The 20,986-nt window shown below is 50.0% G+C and overlaps 3 protein-coding genes across 3 annotated transcripts; all 3 read left to right on the forward strand.

Moving 5' to 3' along the window:
- Positions 1 to 953: 953 nt before the first annotated feature.
- ENH_00057760 (hypothetical protein, conserved) lies at positions 954 to 5,207 on the forward strand (the record flags this gene model as incomplete). Its single annotated transcript, XM_013581719.1, has 8 exons — positions 954 to 2,366; positions 2,757 to 2,824; positions 3,010 to 3,087; positions 3,310 to 3,541; positions 3,680 to 4,165; positions 4,270 to 4,340; positions 4,534 to 4,886; positions 5,101 to 5,207. 8 exons carry the CDS (start codon positions 954 to 956, stop codon positions 5,205 to 5,207), a joined length of 2,808 nt encoding a protein of 935 aa, XP_013437173.1.
- Positions 5,208 to 8,608: 3,401 nt separating this feature from the next.
- Positions 8,609 to 9,569, forward strand: ENH_00057770 (hypothetical protein, conserved; the record flags this gene model as incomplete). The annotated part of the gene is made up of 3 exons (XM_013581720.1): positions 8,609 to 8,632; positions 9,029 to 9,127; positions 9,453 to 9,569. 3 exons carry the CDS (start codon positions 8,609 to 8,611, stop codon positions 9,567 to 9,569), a joined length of 240 nt encoding a protein of 79 aa, XP_013437174.1.
- A 6,469-nt stretch (positions 9,570 to 16,038) lies between these two features.
- Positions 16,039 to 17,467, forward strand: ENH_00057780 (hypothetical protein; the record flags this gene model as incomplete). Its single annotated transcript, XM_013581721.1, has 4 exons — positions 16,039 to 16,288; positions 16,442 to 16,498; positions 16,971 to 17,041; positions 17,291 to 17,467. The coding sequence occupies 4 exons, from the start codon at positions 16,039 to 16,041 to the stop codon at positions 17,465 to 17,467; spliced, it is 555 nt and encodes a 184-aa protein (XP_013437175.1).
- Positions 17,468 to 20,986: the final 3,519 nt, after the last annotated feature.

Here is a 20,986-nt window from a genome sequence, read left to right on the forward strand (position 1 = left end):
CTGCAACTTGTGTTCCTTCGAGCAAAGCGGGAGACAGGCAGATCTGCGTTTATATTTCAAAGAAATTAAGCAAAAAAAAGATGTCTCGGTAGAAATAATGCGGTTTGGAGGCTTCAAACGGAGCCAGTTTCCGCAGCGAGCCGAAAAGACCCCTTCCTCATTTCTTGATGTGCTGCCGACGCTTTCCTTGATTCCGATACTGTCTTTGATGCTGCAGCTGCTTCCTTCAGCTGCCGCTGCAGAGTGAATGCGAGACGGCTGCCTGGGTCTCCTCGGTGCTGCTTACTGTTGCTGCCGCTGCAGTTAGTTCAGCTTGCTGCTGCGGCTCAACCACTGACTGTTCACTGTATCTAAGAAGAGTCACAGATGCGGCAACAGCTGCCGCGGGCATACTGCTGTTAACTGTGTGGTTTGGCTTTGCTGGATGGCTGGTTCGTCACAGCTAGCAGCTGAATCGAATCCAGTGAGCTTTACGCCTCCTGCAACCTCCAGCTCCTCGATGTCTCACCAGCTGGAATTTCAGGGCGTTATGTTTCGATCTAGGATTTTTTGTTTCAGATCTGAAGCCTGCAGCATAGATTGGAGACAGGCCTCATCGGTGTGGCACTCCGTGTCTTGGGGGCTATTGGTGTGGAGGGTTCGCTGCCAACTCAGCAGTTGGCTGCTGCGACTTTGCGCAGCGTGCTTGCTGCTGCAGAGCTGCTGCAGTAGCCACTGTAGCCGAAGATACTGCTGCAAATTTATCCCTGCATGAACAATTGGCTTTTTTGAGCCTTTGAAGATTCTCTGAATGACTAGAGGCTCTTGTTTTAGTAGCCTGTAGTTCCATGCTGCGCCCCACATAGCAGCTGCAACAGGAGCAGCAAGTGAAGCAATAACAGGGGCAACAACCGCTGCGGCGGCATCTTCAGCTGAGGCATACGGGCAAATTTTATCAAACGTAGAGCTGCAAAATGGGTAAAAAAAGAAGACGGGAAGCTGCCGCAGCGGAAGATGCTGCTGCAGCTGTCGCTGCTGCCCCTGCAGCTGCAACAGTTCGACGAGGCACTCTGCTCCAGAGTAAGTTGCAGCGGCTAATGCCATCTACTACATCTGCAGCGCTAAAGGCAGAAGCCCCGGAGATGGTGCTGCCTGTAAGGGGGCTAGATGGAGTATGGACAGCGCCAGGTGACCAGCAGCAGCAGCAGCAGCAGGACGAGCCGCAGCAGGAAAAGAAAAGCTCCGGCAAGGAGAAGAAAGTGAAACGCCAGCAGGGCAAAGCGGCAGCTGAACCAAGTCTAATTAAGGGGAATAGCACTTCAGAAGACGTCCCTAATGGAAAAGGCAGTGCTGCTGCCAGCACCGGCAGCAGCCGCAGCAGCAAGGGGAAAGCCGAAGAGGAGATAAGCGAATCTGCCTGGGCAGTGGTCCGCAGCTGCAAAACACTGCAGCAAAAGAAGCAGCAAATGGCAGCAGCAGCAGCACGCATCATGGCTTCTCCGGAGCGCTCCTTTGAGGAGTTGGACATATTTTTCGCCTTCTGCAGCCACAGTAGATCTGCTGCTCAGGCTGTAACAGCTGCAGTTGCAAGTGCAAGTAAACAAACTGAAGAGCAGAAGCAATCTAGAAGGTTAAGACTTCAGGAGCTGCTGCAGACGCGGCAGCTCGCAGTGCTTTCCCTTGCTGTAGTGCTGAAGGATATACTGCCGCGAAACCGTCTGACGGCAGCAGCAGCTGCAGAAACAGCAGCAGCAGCAGCAGCAGACGCAGCCAAGAGTGGCAACAAGAATTCTGCGCTAAAGGCTTTCCGGCTTTCGAAGGATGTCGAAAAGCAGCAGCAAGTGGAGCAGCAGTTCATCCGTACCCACCGCAGGTTCGTGCTTCTCCTGCAGCAGGAGTTGCAGCCGCTGCTGCAGCGGAAGCCAGGCTCCTGCTGCAGCAACGGTGACCTCTTATGTGCAGCATCAGCAGCAAGAGCAGCAGCTGAGGTCGTTTCTGTGCTTCCGCGGTTTAATGATTCGGACACTTCTTTGCTGCAGTTGGCTGTCAAGGCCGCAGCAGCCGCAATAGCAGCAGCAACGGAGCTGCAGCAGCAGCAACAGCGAGGTGCCAAACTCTCGTGGCGGGAAAAGCATCAGCAGCTGCTTCAGGAGGCAGGCCGCAACATTACTGAAACCCTGCAGCTAGTCGTGGCAGAGGACAAGGGGCTGCAGACAGCAGCAGCAGTTATTGATGCTGCCGTGCAGCAAGCGACAGCAACTGCATTGCAGCAGCAGCACCAAACCTGCAAAGAGCAGCAGGACTGGGAACAGATAAGATATGCGAGGAGTGCAGCCGCTGCAGCTTTAGCCGACGTGGCTCTCAAGATTGAACTCAGGAAAAAGCTGGTAACAGTGCAGCCTGGCTCCTCTGCCAACTACTTGTGTATGCTTATTTAATCCTCCGTGCTCTAGTTTTGTTTTCAGTGTTCCATATCTCAAGTTTCCTCCAGAGCAGTCGCTACTTGAATCCCCTTCAATCCCTGCGTGGATCCCTCACTTCGCTCCAGTCTTTTCCTGCCTTTTTACGCGCCTCTACGTCTTCCTGTCTTGCCTGTTGCCACTTTTGCTTCTTTCCGAGGATTTCTTTTGCGTTTTCGACTTCACTGCATATGTCATTCATTCTTTGTGTGTCTTTCTTAAGGAATTCAGCAAGGGTTTGGGCTGTGGCACTCGCGACGGCGTGTCAGTGGCTACATTTTAGAGAGAAAAGTCCAGTGTTTGTGATATGCGGATCAGAGCGATGCTGAGAGGGACCAAATAGATCACAAAGTAGACGTTGCTCTGCGCCGAGACCTCCAGGCGAGGCAAGCTCCACCCTGATTGCAACTTTTGCGGTAGCTGCTGCTGTTCCTGCTGGTCTTTCACATTCGGAGTGGTTTCGTATTTTGAATGAACTGAGTTTGATAGGTTGGTTTCTCTGTGGTGTAGATAGGGCAGGGTTATGGCATTTTGTTGCCCCATGGCTTGTGTGGCATGTTCTGTGGCTCAGCTCCATTAACGCTGACCTGAAGTCCTTGAAACAGTTCGAAGGAAAGATTCTTCGGACTCTCTTTGTCCTCTACGCTAAGTAAGACAGGGCGGCAGCAGTAGCTTCAAGGAGCGGCTGCCGACAGCAGCGGCAGCGCCGGCAAAAGCGGTTGTTGCTGCTGCAAGAGAAGGAACAACAGCTAGGGCATACAAGAAACAGGATTCGTACGTGTCCTTTCTTCTGCTGCTACGCTTTTGTGTCTTCTTCATTTTTGCTAGAGGCTGCTGCACGTTTGTTGCATTTGCCATGCTGCTGCTGCAGGACGCTGCGTTCCCCCGAGGTCGCAGGGGCGCCGTTAGTGTTGGCATCCTTGAGGGGTGTGTGCACACTAGGCGATTTCGTTAGGGATGACTTGCTCCTGGATTTTCTACAGTTGCTGCGGGAAGCCGCAGCGTCAAACTCCGCGCGGCTTCTGCACCTTGGACCTGCGACGGCGGTGGCTTGGGTCCTGGTGCCGCTGCTGCTGGCACGAAAGTTGAGAACATCTTTGCAGGTATGGCTATCTTGGTCACTAACAGTGGTGCTGCTGCAGCGAACAAAGCGGACCGTGTTGAAGAGAGGCCTGTTTTAATTTCTAAAATGAACTGCGTCACAGTTTGTTATACTACCTGTGCAAACCCTACTGCTGCAGACCGATTACTTTTGGGCCGCCGAGTCCATATCAGCTCTCTTGATAAATGCCCTCCCTCAGTTTGCTGCTGGGCAGAAGGGCACTCAAGCAGGAGCACCGCCAGATGCTGTCCTTCTGTCTCTAGGGGGTGGTGATGGTACATCTTTTTTCAGCAGCAGGAGTGGTGGCTGCAACAGCAATAACGACGTAGATGCTGGTTTCGCCCGCAAGTTGCTGCGTGCCTTTGAGCTCTTGCAGCAGACTCCTCAGCTCTGGGGTGGTGGAGGCGCACAGCAACAGCTGCAGACACAAGCGCTCCGCGACGCAACCACATCCCGGGGTGTAGCAGCTATTCGCGTAGACGAGAATTTTGGTCTAACAGCTGGCAGCAGCAGAACTAGCACAGGAAGCACGGCATATGCACAGGCGGTACTGCAGCTGGGAGATGCCTTCTCGTCTTGTGCTCCCCTTTCAGACATCTCTGTAGGCAGGCGGATCGTTCAAAGGGTATGCTTGTGTTTGCTGTAGTGTTTGATCTTCTCCCTATCCTTTTCGCATGGTCCATTACTGGTAAAGCTGTCTTTACTGCGTTTTTTTTGTGTGTGACACAGCTGCTGCGGCTGCTACAGCAAATGCCACTTCTCTGCGATGCGGTTACACCTGAAGGCGCCACCGGTGCAGGGTAAGCTTCCAGAGTGGCATCGGCAGCAGTGGCAACACCGAAAGATTTTGGCAGCCGCAGCAGTACGATCATACACGTATTAGCCGTTTAGCTGAACCGTGTTAAAACTCGTGGGTCATAAGCAAGGAATGTGATACTGCCACCGCGTTCAGGCATGTTGCTCACGGTACTTTTGCTTGTATTTGTCATGCAGAACCTCCCTTCACTTCGTGCTGCTGTTACTTACCGCCAGCTGTGACCCGCAGACAAGCGACTCTGCGTTTGCTGCACTTGGTTTGGCGGATGAGCAGAAGCGTCTGCTGCTGGAGAAGCTTGAGCCGCAGCAAAAGCGCAGGAGGATGCTACTTGAAGACGCTGCATCCGCAACAGAAGCAGCGCAAACTCACTGCGCCGGATGTGCATCAGCTGACTGCACCGCCACGGACCTTTGCTGCTTCTCTGCTGCAGATGAGCAGTTCATGTTACAGCAGGTTTTCTTGCACACACCGCAGCCACCACCATTAAAGTTTGAGCATGCTGCGGTTAGAGCTGCACCTAAAGATGAAAGTAGAGCGGCAAGAGTTGCTGGTGTGACTCAAAATTGCCACTCTCAAACTGTGACAACCGAAGGGGCTCCAGTTACAAGGCAGCCGCAGAAGCAACCAGTACAAAAAGACGAGCAAGAAGTGCAATACGTGCAGTCGCAAGGACAATCGAAGCACAACATGAACCAGCAAAAGAAAGGAAGCGGCAATGGACGAAATTGTGCCTCGTTTCGCAGACGCCAGCGCAGACGTGCAGCAGCAGCAGCAGCAGCAACAGCAGCAGCGGAAGCTGCTGGTGCAGTGGTCGTTGGTCTTGACACCCCTCAGGGTTTCGGGCCAATAGACGAACATCCTCAGGTAGCACCCTGTTGCTCCGTTTAACTATGCAGTACTCATGAATTGCAGATTCGGAGGAGCGTAGTTGGGGTTTACACTTAATTGTGGTACTCAACAGTTTGAAGCAGACGGCAGTGGCCACCGTGAACGTTGCAAGCTCTAGCAGCGCATAATTCTTTTGCATATTGTTAGCATGTAGTGGTTGCACTGCAGTGAAGTATGGTTAATTGGAAGGTATGGTGGAATGGAAAAAGATTGACGTAGGGAAAAACTTGTCACACGAAAAGACTAACTGCTACAAAGCGCTTGAAGCCGAAGGAGCGGGCGCCGCAAAGGGAAGACCATTATCAACGTAAAAGCAAACTACAAGCGCTGCGCCACCATGGGAATATATCTGCGCACTGGAGGTCAAACTGTCACACGAAGGTGCGCCGTTAGTCGAGGAGCTTGCACAATGCTTTGGAGAAGTCCAACATTTGCTATCAGAGCATTCCGTAGTGGTCTAGTATCAGGCTGCGCGTAGCGGGTTCGAACAGACTTGCCGCATTGAGGCCATTTCTATGATACCTACTGGGCGAAATGCTATGGATAATTGTCAACAAACGGAATACACTAGTGAAGGAGGCCAAGCTGTTCGGGAGCATCCCTCTGCGTCAAGAATAGCGAGCACAGGATGAACGTACACAATTAGCGACACTTCAGGCAAAGGCACATCAGCCGGCTGAATGAGCCGACGTCGCACTATAAGAGATAGCTGAAGAAATCTGCAGGGCAGTGGGGAGGGTGAGTCAAGACGTAAAGGGATACAAAGCTTTTTCCGATGTCTCGACGCTTCTGTTCCACTTGATGAGAACTATTATCCCAAATGCGGGGCTTCACTATCCCTTAATAAAGTGAGGGTGCCTTCCGTAGTCTCTTATTTTCACACAAAATTAGCTTCGTTTGAATTGCACCGGGCAGTATTTGTGGGAAATGCGTCACAATTATCGCAAAAGGCCAAGTCGCAGTATATGGTCAGGACCGATAAACAGCTGTGATAATAAGTGGCAAAATACCGATGCAACTTCTGCTTTACTTGCTCAGTAGGCAGGCATATTATAATAGGAGTGTACGAGTTGGTTCCCAATGCTCAATTAAAGCAAACCAAAGAGCTGTTTACCACAGTGACGCCCTATTGACCGTCCTTTTAGTGCAATGATGCCGTAATCAATGGTGTTGACACGACAAAACAAGGGAAAAGCATCCCTGTGTTGGAACCAACTTTGCTAAACTTCGCGAAAGCATTCAGGTTTTGTAGGGCAGCGCACTTCTGCGACAAGAATACTACATGCAGCTTCACAGCAGCATTTGTTCCGTGATGTGGCTGCAGCATTTTGTGGGCGGTAATTTGGCAATTTTTACGCGTAATACTCGAATTTGTCACTTTGCTCTAGTGAATGCTAGGGCAGCCTCATGAAGCCAATGAGGTTTTTGTAGAAAGTTTTTAATCACGTAGTTCGCCAGATATATAGCAGAAGTGCACAAGAGATTTCAGTGACTCGAATACGATAATGAAGTTAACGACGAATATGACAATGAATTTCATGACAAGGTATTCAGCCATCTTACGAAGGCATTTACTTCTGTCAAGCACGCATCGAGTTGGCCGGAACTTAACCCAGAAGAACTCTACAACACGATTACAGTCTAGGAAGAATATTATCGGAAATTCGCGCATGTTCAGGAATACCCGAAAACTCGATTGTGTTTCCACTAGATAGAGTGAATGCAACATAATACGTGGTTGTGTCCGGTATGCGGCCTGGAGAAACATACGGAAAACCTACGGATTGCGAAACAGCTGCAATGGTTTACATTTTCAAGCAAAATATTGCTGCTGCGAGGCTAGCAAGGGTAGCTGCTGTCATAGCGGTTTCTGGAATTTGACTGTTCACGAAACACTCAGTGGCAGTGGTCTCTCTCCTCTTATACTTGTCTCAGAACAGGTTTAGGGGCATCAGAAAAGCAGTCACATACGTGGGCCTATCCTGCAGCGTGATCACTTGGTAGGCAGATGAAAACGACCAGCTGTAGCCACCACCGAAGGCTTCACCAGAGACCCAGCAATTGTTGCGAAGACGTGTCAACTACCACTATGCAGTGCGACCAATTGTGATTTCCACGACCCACACTGGACGCGTCTTGCAATTACTTATTCATGTTTAAACAGACGACAAAATCTAAGAAGTAAACTGGCCACAATAAAGCAACGCATTGAGCCTCTGTAAAAAGGCGTAGTCGCAAAGTGCGCAACATGCAACTAGGATCATGATGAAACTTGTGGGACGAACAACTCTCGGTGAAGTCTACCTGCACGCGCGCCTGCCGTTACTTATTTCCCGCGCTACATTGTTGCCATTGCTTCTTTGGGCACTACTCTGCATTCAGCTGATTTTCACGGCAGCCAGCCCAACCAGCACAAGGGGTCCATGCGGGGAGAAATAATTGGTGGTTGGTGGCTAACAGCAGATGTATGTTTGTGCAATCATTGTCCCGTAGGTCGAACTGGCGACGAAAAACCCCATGTTGTTCATAGTGGCAATGACAGTGAATTGATCAGGGCTTTTGGTGCGGTGCCCTGTAGTTTCCGCACTCTTCTTTTGGCTCTTGTGGGGTGTGAGGGGAGCGCAGTGGTCGAAACGGGAGAGGCACTTCTGTCTTATTGCCAAAAATCAACAGTTTTCTCGACTCGCATGTGTTGGGGATTGCTGAAAGCGTGTGGGAACCAAACTGCTTATCCATGTTTTCAAGGAGTAAGCGATTGGTTTGACGGCACGCCGCTTCTAAAAGCCCGCTCCGAAATTTAGAAAAAAACCTGCCTTCTTCACAAACATACGGCACTAATTGATGCGATGCCTCTGCATACGAGTTATAACTAAACCACTTACGGGATACGCTGACCTGCGAAAGCAGCGCAAGTGTCCCGTTGTTCCAGCTATAGGGTGGGGAGGGATTAGTTACGACGGAGTTCTATTGGAGTTTTTGCCACGAATCTTCTAGTATAAAAGGCAAAGAATGAAAGGTAAAAAATGCTACTACCTTCCTTGGTTGGTAGTTTTCGGTATTTCAGGAGGTGCAGCACCAGCCACCGCCGGCAGAGGCGTCAGCTGGAAGCCCCATGAGATCTACAGAACAAAATTCGGCTGAGTATACAATTATACCCAAGTTGGTTGGATATTTGTTCTCTAGCAGGGCTCAGCGCTTTGGGTCCACGGCATCGAAGAACACCACGGAGCTGGTCGGCGCAAACTCTAGGCACGAAGGCTTCCAGTAGAATCGGCATTAAAGGCTATGCCGCTCTTCCTGTAAAAGGTTTCAACAGTATTTACTCTAAACGGGTAGACAACTGCATAGGACACGGAGGTGAAAATGGGGAAGGGGAGCAACGCTTGCGTAAGCCGCTACCGTTGCCATCTAGGGAGGCCACTAGGCTGCTTCGATCTTTACGAATGGGTTGAACTGAAGATCACCGCTGTAGAAGCGATGCAGAAGGGGCACGATGCATGACAGGTTGTGAACGGTAAAAATGTGCTTATGGAGTGGGGACGGGGCTCTGGTCTGTAGCGGAGTGAGGGCGAGGATGCGCTCTGTAGCGCGTTGTTTCGTAGCGTGGTTGTTGTCCGTCTCATGGCGTAGACAGTCACAATGCGCATGTTGGAATCTCGGCAGTTGCTGCAGCAACTGGACCAGTGCGTGGAGCTTTGCTGCATGCATCAGCAGAATTAGAGGACTCCTCATTTCACAGTTTAGCCCTCAGGATTTGGTTCTGGAGTATGTAATTGTGTGCAGAAGCGGAATGCAGCTCGACTTCGTGCGGATGACAAGGCAGGGAAGGAGCCTAAGAGTCAGCTCAAGACCAACCAAGCGGCTATGTCCATTAAGTGCAGAGTAAGGGCTTCCTAAACTGCAGTGTCACTATTCTTTCTTCAGTTTTAGGACTTTAATTCTTATTTCTTCGAGCCCCTCACACAAAGCCGTACGTGAAAAACTAGCTAGAGCTAGCTGCGAGGGCGACACTAGATAATTTTCCTCTGAACGTATGCAGCAGTTGATGCCAGCAGGTGATCTGAGCTTACGGCCTAGGAATTCGTGTTGGCACTTAAAGCGTCGTTGGTGCCGCTTACGTCTTTAGATGAGAAAGTTGTGTTAAGCGGCGCATCGCAGTGGCTGTGGGTCTGTGCGGTGTGCGTTTCGGGGTTCTGCTCTGCCTCAGGTCTGCATGCAGCCGTTCATGAAGACGCAGAGTCCCTCGCAGCTGTCAGAGCATGCGAGGAACAAGCACAACAAAGCACTGGAGGACTGTTTCCCCGACCTTGAAAGTGGTAGCTAGGTCTAGCCGAATTATTTTTTGGACTTGTTTTTTAAGGCCACTTTGTGGACCTCTTTTTAAGCCTTTGTCATTTTACCCGTTGCATTCCCCTGTATGCCACACAAGCACTGTGGCTACCAATCCCATAATTTGTGGCTTTATTTCTTGATACTGGGTGGCAGAGTGTCCAGCAAGCCTTGCAGTGTTTCCGGAAGCTTAATCAGACAGTCCAGGTTGGTGTCTGCGGAAGTCACTTGGGAGGGAGCACATCAAGTATTGAGTTTGTGCCTGTAAGGGCGGTAGTGTTTAACCTGAAGGAAGCTTGTGACATCCCCCACTGGAGCGTACGAAGGTAGCATTGAAATCTTCCAAGGAGTCGCTTTAATTAGGTGTGGAGAGCCGTAGATACCTCATTGGATTTTATGCTGGCTTGCAAGGGGAGAGCTTCTAATTGCTTACTGCATACCCGTTGGGCTTTGAAGACGCGTTGGAAGTGAAAAGTGGATGGAATTTGCATGGTATGTGTGATTTTTACGATATATTTGTGGAAGCCTTACTGGGCGACAGACTAGCCGTTGTCTACCCTTGCATACTATCTACAGTGTAATGTCCAATTTCGGTAGAGCTAGTAGGATAGTGCATCTGTGGTGTTTGGCAAGCCAGATAGACAAAACGACTGGTTATTCTGCAGCTGCGGGGAACCACAGAGAATAATGATGGAAATTTGCTTCTATCCCTAAATTCCATTCCATTTAATCTGAGGCAATGTTTCTCCCTTGCTTGGCGTGAAGAAGGATGGGTTTATGATGTTAAACTAGCTGCAGATAGCATGCTGACATAACCAGTGAGCTTGATGACGGGGAAGATGTTGCTTTTTCAAACTGGTGTTTGTTCAATTGCGTCAGAACTGCTATTGTAGAGGTTCAATGAGTGAAGGGTGAGCTGGTTTGCAGTGTTCAGAGGGGGAGTACACATTCCAAAGAGGAAACTATGACGGGCCCGAAGGCCATCGACTGATTGTGAGCGGCAGTAGACATCAGTTGAGTATACAAATAGAGACGAAGTTTGCCTGCTCACACCTGTAATTGAGAAAAATCGCGAATATTCTGCAATCTGGAAGAATGACTGCAACGGCTTTATCAAAACGGGGCGGCGATGCCAGAGGGCTCCTTTTTTTCAAAACGGGTACGACTCGTGAACACGAATATAAGGCCAAGGTGGAAGGAAGCGACGACAATTGCCCTGCGGGCCAGTCATCTCAAGCATTCCAACGAAGCATTGTGGAACAGGCAACAAAAGAGCACTTCGACCACGTCACGTTGGTCAGGTAGTTTTTAATCCTTTGCAAACACCTATAGGCGAGCGCGTCTTTCTTTAGCAGCACGAATGCCGTTCTGCTACTGTCACTGGGTATGTAGTACTAGTGCCTAGCCGTCTTCTGTTTTGCTGTATATGGGTGTTTTTTTTGTCGCGCCTTGGCTGCAACAGGTACTGCATCTAGTTCGTCTCCACGCAGCTCCGCCTGCTCTTTGCGGCGCTGCACACTGGAGTGTAGCATGTTGTGGGGGGACTCGCTTTACAGAGAGGGTTGACGGCATTCTTGCATTTCTTACGGGCAAGGAAGTGCCGCCACGACATGAATTCATTTAACATGGTAAATTAAAACAGTAGACCTTGCTTTTGGGGTACACTACCAACCCTTCCACGTAAGCATGCTCCCAGTCCACTTCGCATCGTACAGAACAAGTGTGCAACACAACGTCCTATTTGCTTCTGGCCTCGCCGAGCAGCTTGGCGGCTTTGCTACCTCACAATACGCTATTTGTAGCTACTGAAGCCGAATGTTGTCAGCTTGTGGGGGATGCCGCATCTCAACCAACGTTTTGACCATTGCATGCGAGTGGCTGCGTCAGGATTTCAGCGCTCGCCATGTTGCTGCAGTACTTGCCTGAGTTCATCAGCAGCTGCATGCTGATGACTTCGACGTTACCGAAGCTGTCTAGATGACGGCGGCAAAGATGCACGGAGAATGCCCAATGGAAGAGGCTGTAGGCCTCAAGTACGAACAGAATGTGGCTGCTAGTGGAAAGCTGGAATGCTTCTTCTGGATTAGGATTAGGCCCCAAACAAGAAATGCTGCGCGGAAAGTTGTGGTAGAGCACTTCTGAAGAGCAAACTGGATCCACAAATAGGTCGAATTTGTAGAAGTGGACTAGGAAACTGCCACTGCGAAATGACGGTGTTATGACGGTTGCTCCAACTGCCTTCGACTACTTGCACAATTTGTATGGCTTGCTTGTTCGCAATGCGCTCCTTCTTGGTATTCGTGTATCCTTAGTCCCCCACAGGCTAAACGTGTGAGCGGGAACCTTCACAGTCACACTCTTCTCCACCCCTTGCGCAGTGGCTGCTCCCTCCCGGCCGTCAGGTGAGCTGTAAAGTCGAGCTACGCATTCGTCTGGCAGAGTGCGACAAATGTGGGATAACGAGAGGGGGGAATGGGAGGAACTGAAAGCCAGACACCTAGGAATACAAGGATCTCGCTCAACAGAGTGTGACGAAACGGGGCTTGATAAGTAGCAGCTGTCCATTGGTGCTGATGCAAGTGATCCTGCCATACTCGTAGAGGGGAAGTGCAATTAGTGGGATGATCAGCAGGCTTCTACATGACTTAGCCCTCTATGAAAACCTGCCACTTTAGTAGGTACTGGTTCTCGCCGTCTATGCCCGTCTCTGGCGCAAGTTACAGTAAGCTTTATACTCGAGACTCGGGCCAAGGAGCTCCGCTAGAGAGTCTAATCAACGAGCGGTACAGCGGCACAGCGGCTTGGGCGTACTCAGTTGGCTCAAATGAATGGGGGCGTAAGGATCGGTATACGCAATAACCTTCGCGGCCAGTAATAAACGACGCGATTTGGCTGGGGTATTGACTCCGGCAAAACGTTCCTAATCGTGTATCGAATATTTCTTTCGAAGAAAATTCACAGCCTGTCTGAGGAAACAGACTGTTTCGCGTGATTGCTCGTGAAGGGCCCCTATATCATAGCATGATACGTCGGTGTATAATTTACTTGAAGGGATTCGTAGTACTAAGAACTTGTAGAAGCGGATAATCGACCACGCGCTGCTAAAGGCCGCATCCAGCATGTCTATGGAGCTCTGTCAAATGGGCCTTTGCGCGTTGGATCAACGACTGAACAAGCAAGGTCCGCAAAATGATGATGTAAGAACATGCAGCAGCAGTTCATAATACTGGAAACATTTCGTACTTTTCCCTTCGTCATAGCTCCTGTCACACTCGAAAAGAGTGGCTTGCCAGCGGCAGGGTGAAGTACGCTGGTCTGATATAACCAAGACAATAACACGTGTTCAGCAAATTTGCTTTTACAGAGCTTCGGACCGCAGAGTGAAATATGCTGGTCTGATATTATAACCAAGATAATAACACCTGTTTAACAAATTTGCCTTTACAGAGCTTCGGATCGAATCAACGTTTGATTTAGATGCTGAGCACGTGCCGCAGTTTAGTTTGTGTAGGGAGATCAGAACAGGACTTATATTTCAGTATGCTATCAAGCTAAGCGATGATATCCTGACCTGGCAAGGGCTGGCCATAAATATTTATACTAGCTCGTGGCATCCTTGAGTTTACAGGACTCGTATTGTCTGAGAACTGAACGAGAACAGTTCCTCATCGGTCTTGCTTCATCATGCCCCCTCAATGGAAGCCCGTTTTGAGATCAAGCGTTGAGAAATACGTAGCTTCCTGAAGCACATTTACAACAGTTTGAAGAGCAAAATACGTGGATTCCTGAAGCACCTCCGCAACAGTTTGTCGGAGCAACACTAAGGGCGTTTAATATCCGATAATCAACGGCTGTGGGCACTTTGCTGCGTCACCAGCAATCGCTGTGCTTACCAACCATGATAGCCGGGACACAAGCAGCAAAATAAATCGGACCTATTCATTCATTAACTAAGAACTTCGCCACTTCTTCTTTTAAAAGCGGGAGCTGGTCCAGCGCTTTGCTGTACATTGGGGTCATCGCAGGAGACTTGGCTGGCGCCAATAGGATGTGGTGGTCATGAGCGCACTTGGCAGACCGGAAGGTAAACTGAACGTGAACGTTGCATGCGGCCCTTTGAGAATCTCGAGGGTGCGTTTTGTCTGACTATACCCATTCTTCTAAGGTGTAATACAGAGTAGCAGTGGTCCGTGTTAACCCTTCCCTGTCGGCCTGGCACTGTGCGCATACCAGTAGTCAGATGGGGGACAACAGGGCTGTACGGATCTGAATGAACGGCTCTGCTAACGCTTACAGGAGCATCCATGGCACTCCGCTCATAATTGAGTGGTGGGCAGCTTGCGCATACACGATAAAGCGACTATAATATTGAGCTCCTGAACTGCATTCGGTAGGTATGTCCCGCTACACTGAGCCTCGCCATGTAGGTCCTTTAGAGGACCCTCGTCTCGGCTTTGCAGGGTGCCTTGTAGCCATTGGGTATGAGCGTTGCCGCCTCTTCCAGAGTCACGTGGGACACGTATTTGCCTTCCTCTTTTGCTTCTTCTATTCTATTGACTGGTAGAACGCAGCACCGCCCCCACCGACAATTCGCATAGGTTCGTAGCTCGTCGGACTGAAAGAACCAGGCCCCTTTATTTTTGTTTCGCCAAACATAACACAAGTTTATAAGGTGTAAGTCCCACGAGAAAATCCCCCGCAGAGCGATCATTCGCACGCCAAATACAGAGCGCCATGATCACATGGCTGAGAAGAAGCTGCTTACATGCCTTCAGCAGACGACGTACCCTCATTCCTAGCCGTGAAGTACTCTTGGGCTAGTCAAAGTGCGCAGTGCACCTGTGTCCACGTTGGCTTCGTACTCGTGTCCGGTATCACGGAAACATGCAGTGCTGGCTGTCCAGAGCTGCGCAGTAACCCTAAGCCCTCAACTATAGACTCCGTGAACATTAAGTGGATAAACGATTGCTGCGTGGCTTGCGATTTACCACTAGCTAGAGCTTCAAGCTCTTCGCTCGCGTATCCTCTTCTTTAGCTTCCGTGGTCGCCGTTTGTAGCCCTGCCTCAGTGTTTCGCTCCTCGTTTTCACCATGCAACCCAGGCAATGCTACAGCCTCTACACGTATGACCTTCCCTTGCTACTGTTTTGAAAACACCTACTTTTGTCTGAGGGGGACCATTGTAGCATCGGAGGTTCCCTTGCATCGACTTTTTTCAAATGACGGTCGCGCAGGGAGTACTGCAGAAACGTAGGAGCGTGCTGCCCTCTACTACTGCCAAGTCCTCTATGCTGGCGCATGGAGGACTTGGCAGTAGTATGTTTTAAGTACTTTACTGCGAGAGGCTATTCCCCTGTAAATTCTATTTTGCTCGGCTCCCCCAGTACTGTTGGTCCACTCTCTTCAATGTAAATCGCATCTCTACTGCTCAGAAGTCTGCTCACAAGTCTCATGCTGCTCCCTTGTTCGTGCGGCAACGGCTGTGCTATCATTGGAGCCCATCTTTTCACCTTCTAAAAGAGAAGGAAATTCCGCAGCTGCTGCAACCCCTTTGAAAGCTCTTTGGCTTGGTTTAATTGCGGAGGAGTTTCTCTGTGCTGCCTCCTCAACCTATTTCTTGCAGGGTCTCGGTGGTATCTTGGTGAGCACGATTCTGGGAAGCCGGGACTTCTTACCGCTATGCTTGATTCGGCTCAAGTTCTGGACATTCTGGAGTGTATCTGGCCGTCTGTGCTTATCGCAGGCTCGTCCTGCAGGTGCACGGCTAGTAATGTAGTGCGCAGGAGCTACAATCGGGTTCGCAGCTAGCCAGCCCGGTTAGCTAGCCTCTGTGAGCGAACTGCAAGCAGGACTGGCGCAGACACTTCTGACTAATAACGAATTATGGCAGTTTGTTAGAAAGATAGCATGCTGGGCTGACGCTAACGGCGGCACCGGTGCGGAGAACCGTCCCAACCAGGCCAAGGAAGCAAGAACTCTGAGGGTACGACATTGAAGCAAGTTGTATTGAAAACCTGGAAAGTGATGGTTTATTGGCAATTTGCTAGTGCTTTATGAAGTATGGGTCAAATGTAGAGGATTTGTCAGAAGGGCGCCCTATTCGTGCGCCACGTTGACAGCAGCTACCGGTGAACAGTTGCGCATTGATCGGAATGCGGCGGCTTTGACGATGTGGTGTTGACGTGCACGTTTCTCGGGAGATTTCTTAGCGGGGCCCATCCCTCACGGCCTAGTACTGAGGTTGCATTAGCTGAATGAACATGAGGTAGCCTGGTACTTCCAGTCAGATAAGTTGAGGACCTATGTGAACAGCAAGTGGTGTGAACTACCCGTCGTCAGGGCTGGTGAAGAAAAACTGCAGGGAGACAGCCCTATCGTGGTACACCCAAGGAGCCCTGCCGAGCAGGCATATGAGATATTGGCCAAGCAAGCGGATGTCAGCCAAGGAGGCCGCCATCTGCACTGATGCTATCGGACAAATGGAAAGGCAAGCTGTTCTGCGTGTTGATCGGAAACCGACCCACTTCCTCCGGCTGGGGCAGTCTTCTGGCATCCACCGCAGCAGCAGGAGATGACGAGAACTCTTTCTGGTCTACGGAAAAACTAGAGCATACGAACTTCGACGAATGGATGAAGTCGACAGAGGCGCAGGATATTTCCTTTGAGATTAATAAGGTGCTGCGGGAGTGTCGGGCGGTCTCTCCCGATAACTTACGTAAGAGACGACCGCCGGAGCACTCTCATGATCATCATATCCTACTTGTACCTGGGAAACGTCCGGCGAAGTCTGCCATATATCGTATGGCACCAGACTAGCTTAAATTCCAAGAACAGGAGAAAGCTAAACTGTGGGACAATGGATGGATAGGACCAACATATTCGCCTATCTGCACTCCTACGATTATGGTTGACAAGCTCGATGATGGTTCGGGGGAGTGGAAGATGCATATGGTAGCCAATTACTAGGCTTTGAATGCCCTTACGATAACACCTCACTTCCCACTGCCTCCAATTCAAACCATTCTGGAGATACTGGGAGATGCCAAGTATTTTCCTACTCTTGACCGTGAAGCAGGGTTCTATCAGATGCGTATGGGGAAGAAAGACCGCTCGGAGACGGCCTTTCGTTTCGTTCTGGGGCTGTTTGGGCATCGGCGCATTCCTTTTGGCCTCAAGGATGCGCCAGCCACGTTCCAGGCCAACATGAATGCCATTACACAACCGTTATTAGTGCAGGGCGGATGTTCTTATCTATAGTTCCGGCCTCCCTGGGCACGTTTCCCTCATGAGACAAGTCCTAAGTATTTTCCTTAAACATCAATTTTACCCGAAAGCCAGCAAATGCAAGTTTGCGAAGCACGCAAGCACATATTTGGGTTATGCCGTCACTGCTGCAGGCACCAAGCCCGCTGAAGACAAGATCGAGGCCATCCGGCACTGGCCGGAGGTGCCTGAGAATGAGACGCAGGTATGGCAGTTCCTCGACATTATTAATTATTTCCGAATGTTCATGGGGCCTGACTTTAGGGACCGTAGCCGACCCCCTCGCTTTAACTCCCACTTATGAGTGACACAACGTCTTCCACGTTTCGCAGTTTCCCATTGCCAACGCCCTCCCGAAGTGGTTCCCCAGGAAACCAATGTCGCATAGCACCATACACGCGTTGAGGCAGGCAACCCAGCAGATGAGTATGTTGTGCATTATATCATGGACCAGAGCGGATCGGGAGCCGACTCCCAGTACCTCGTCAAGTGGCGCGAAACACCTGAAGAACAAGCCACCTGGGAGCCGGCTCACCACCTTACAGGATGCCTCGCTTTAGTGGGTGCTTGGCACCGCCGCAAGCGTAAACGTCTTCAGGTTCGGACCCGCGCTTCCCCTTCCGACGCTTAGCGGTATGAGTCCGTCAGCGTGCGCCACCCCTAATGCCGGCAGTTTCCCATGCCGCGACGGAGGGAGGGAGTGGGCGCTGCGCATTCGCATGCATTCATGTAGGCTCTTTATAACCAATGCATTCGCACTAGAGGCATACACACACTACAGTACAGCGGAGCAGTGCAGAGAACTCAGCAGACGCAGGAGAGAAACGAGATAGCCGGGACATCAAGAAGATATCCAGCCAGAGACGATGATACAAGAATAGAGCCTGAATAAGCAGAAATAATGTATTCTGGGTTTGCCGGTTCAGTCCGGGTAAGGGACGGGGGGGAAGTTGTAGTGCGCAGGCACCACAATGTTGCTTGCTGGTGACCTTTAGAGGATAGATAGCTGGTGGCCTACAAGGAGTTAACACGCTGATAGAACGCAAAAACTTGTTACTAGTGGCGAAGTAAGGCAAATAATAAGCAAGATGGCATGTGTAGACCAGAAGTGTCTGTGAAGACCCTAAGGCTGGGGCTAGCGATGGCGCCGGCACCGGTGTGGGGCACCGCCTTAATCGGCTCAAGGGAGTTAGGACTATGATTCTCGACTTTTAAGAAAGTTCGAGTGAGACTCGATGGGTGACGGGTTATTGATAATTTGGTGTTGTTTTAATAGATATGTGTCGAGTGGAGAGGATTTGTCAGAAAGACGCCCTGTTCGTGCGCCAGGAAGTTACGTAGTAGCAGCAGCGAACACTATTCACTATACTTCACGCGTGGGAGTCTTGCTACTCCCTCTGCCGTCGGACACCTTTCTCACCAATAGGTTGTACTTTTGCTTTGCAAGCGTCTCAAATCAAGCGTCTACAGCTAGTTTCCTCTAATGAGCACTACAGGCAAGCTCAAGAAATTTGGGCTAGAAATGACCTTCATGGATATAGAAATCAAAATACATGGGCTGAAGTACAGGTTGACGTAGTGCAAGTAGTTACCATGCAAGAAAATATAGCTCTCGGGCGATTAGGCCCAGCTTACTCTGCATTTAAACCCGGACTTGCACTGCTACGAGGAACTGAAGCTGCAGTGCAAATCGGGGCCACACAAGCAAGAACAAACGCCTGAAAGAAAAAAGATATATCGGTTGTGGAATAGGACCCACGATGATGTCATCTTGATGCATTTTACTTGTCAAGTGCACCTTTAGTATTTGTAGATCGAACAGGAAGGAGAACCCGAACCCACAGTTCTTGTCTCACTACCGGAGTGCAGATTCTTACTCTACTAAATTGATAATTCCAGGCCCTTTTACGTCCTGTAGACCAATGATCCTCAACATTGGGTCGTAAAAGGTAGATGCTGATATGAATTTGACCGACAATCATTCACAACCTCTCCGGAAGGTTTTTCCTGAAACTACGCACTTCTGCAGCTTCCAGATCTTAGTTATGCTGAACAGGCACCTTCCAGAATCTCCACAAACTCTGAACTCTCGTCGCTGCATATTAAATTCGTCAAAAGAGTTTAGAGGATGGCAGTGTCTCAAGGCTTTTCACGTGTGTCATCTATGATGACTACTAAGGTGACTGTTGTGATGACCGTAGTGCGGGGTACAACTGGGTCTTCACTTATTTGTTCTTTACACAGTGGCTCACACCATCATCGAGACGCATTCTCGATGAATTCTCGGGCTTCGGCGCCTTTGTCTATAGAAGCTTTCGTTTTTTGCCTTATCAGACTCTAACAAACATCTGGCTTCGCTAGACTTCTTGTCGTAATCTGGATAGAGTGACAAGTGGCAAAGCCTCCGGCATACTGTGCCGCTCCCCTACAACTTTTACACGTTTCTCGTATCCACCCCATCTTCTCCTCCCACTGAGGGCGCTGCGGCTCTGAGCGGCGCCTACCGGCCCACATGACTCATCGGAAGCACGTTCCAGTTTGGCTCTGGTCAGTGTAATCTCTAGCAGCCTGCTGAAGACGAGTGAGAGCAGCGCCTGTTGCTCGTCGCAGAGCGCGCATGGTAAGGCTCTCTGTATACTCTCTAGTTCCCTCTATCGCACAACTACAATCTTTTTCACAACTGAAAGCTTCTTGCAGAGTGCTCTAGGTCTTCCGGTTAGTCCTTGCCAGATCAAGGACTTCAACCTTTGCATTTTACACTCGATTCTAAGATGTAGCTGTTCTCAGGTCCCATATTCTTCGAGTGCCTGTATTAAACCCCTATCTAATATTTCCTTACTCCGTAAATCCATGGTTGCGTCTGGCTCTGATCACGCGTGCCGCACTTCGAGGAGCTCCAAAAATAGCTGTATGCGCTGTCTGATGGCTCAGAAAATGTCTTGGAACAAGTCCTAGTTGGAGTGAACCAATTCTAGCTAGACCGCTTCCTATTCCTTTTGGCAGGCTAGATGGCACTTCCTAGTAACTTGGAGCAACCTCCTCGGGTTCTTTCTAGCGCGGGAATTCAGTCCTTTTGACGCATTGCAGTGCATTTATATCATAAGCGTGAGTGTGTTTATTCATTTCATCCGAGAGAACAGTGCTTCTGCCGCATATTATTGCCTAGTGCCACAGTACAGGCCACACTTTGTTACACTGGGGCAGCTAACCCGCTAATGGCTCCAGTGTTTCTCTCGTTGCTCAAAGCATCGCATTCTATTAGTTATATGCCGCGTTTGGTACTTGGGTTTTGATGTACAAAAATGCAGCAGCTGCTTGAGCACATATCAAACATGGCATCTGCGATTTTGGTTGGGAGGACGCTATTTGGGAAGATGAGTTAAAGGGGAGCTTGGCCATGCAACGCACCGGAAACAACCGTAAGCAACCATAAGTTGTTTGCATATGAGTGCCACCCCAACAGGAATAAGTAGCCTTAGGCACATAATCACACCCTCTGGCAGGTCGCCCAACCTCATTGGTTTTAGTATGCTTGATGAGTGAACTCTTAGGCTGCAAGCTAGAAAAAACGACATGCTCATCGTAGCTTTCCATAAATTGTGAATTTTCCCGTCAAGTTCATGTACTTCTAACCGGCGAATTTGTCTGAACAAGAACTCAGACAGCCCCAACAGATGTTGAGCGCCTATGTGCGACTGCAGAACGATTGCAATGCCATGGCTGTGGATTGTCCATTGTCCTGAAAGGTACTGAGCTTGAAGTTTTCTAGACACTCTTTGGCATTAAATGTCTAGGGAATAATATCCTTGGTTTGGGATAAGCTCTTAAGTTAGCAGAAGCAGCACAAGAGCGGCGGCAGCAGCTGCAATAGCACGTGCAGCAGCCTGCGGCGCGCCCCAACACCAGCAACAACAGCAGCAGCAGCACCACAGGCAGGCGGCATCGGGGGCTTCGTGGACTATGTTTCTGGTCTACTCTTTCCATCCGAATCTCACATAGTAAAACTTGTTATTTTGTGTGTTCTACGACAATACCTTTCGGTCACCACGCATCAGGGGTTGCAGCATATCAGGAGCCGCAGCGCAGCAACGGCAGCAGGATTCAGCTTTGCAGCGGCATCAGGAACAGCTGGAAGAAGTGCATGAAAGCG

Source organism: Eimeria necatrix, genomic scaffold, assembly GCF_000499385.1.
Source record: "Eimeria necatrix Houghton genomic scaffold, Enh_scaff48, whole genome shotgun sequence".
Lineage (NCBI taxonomy): Eukaryota > Apicomplexa > Conoidasida > Eucoccidiorida > Eimeriidae > Eimeria > Eimeria necatrix.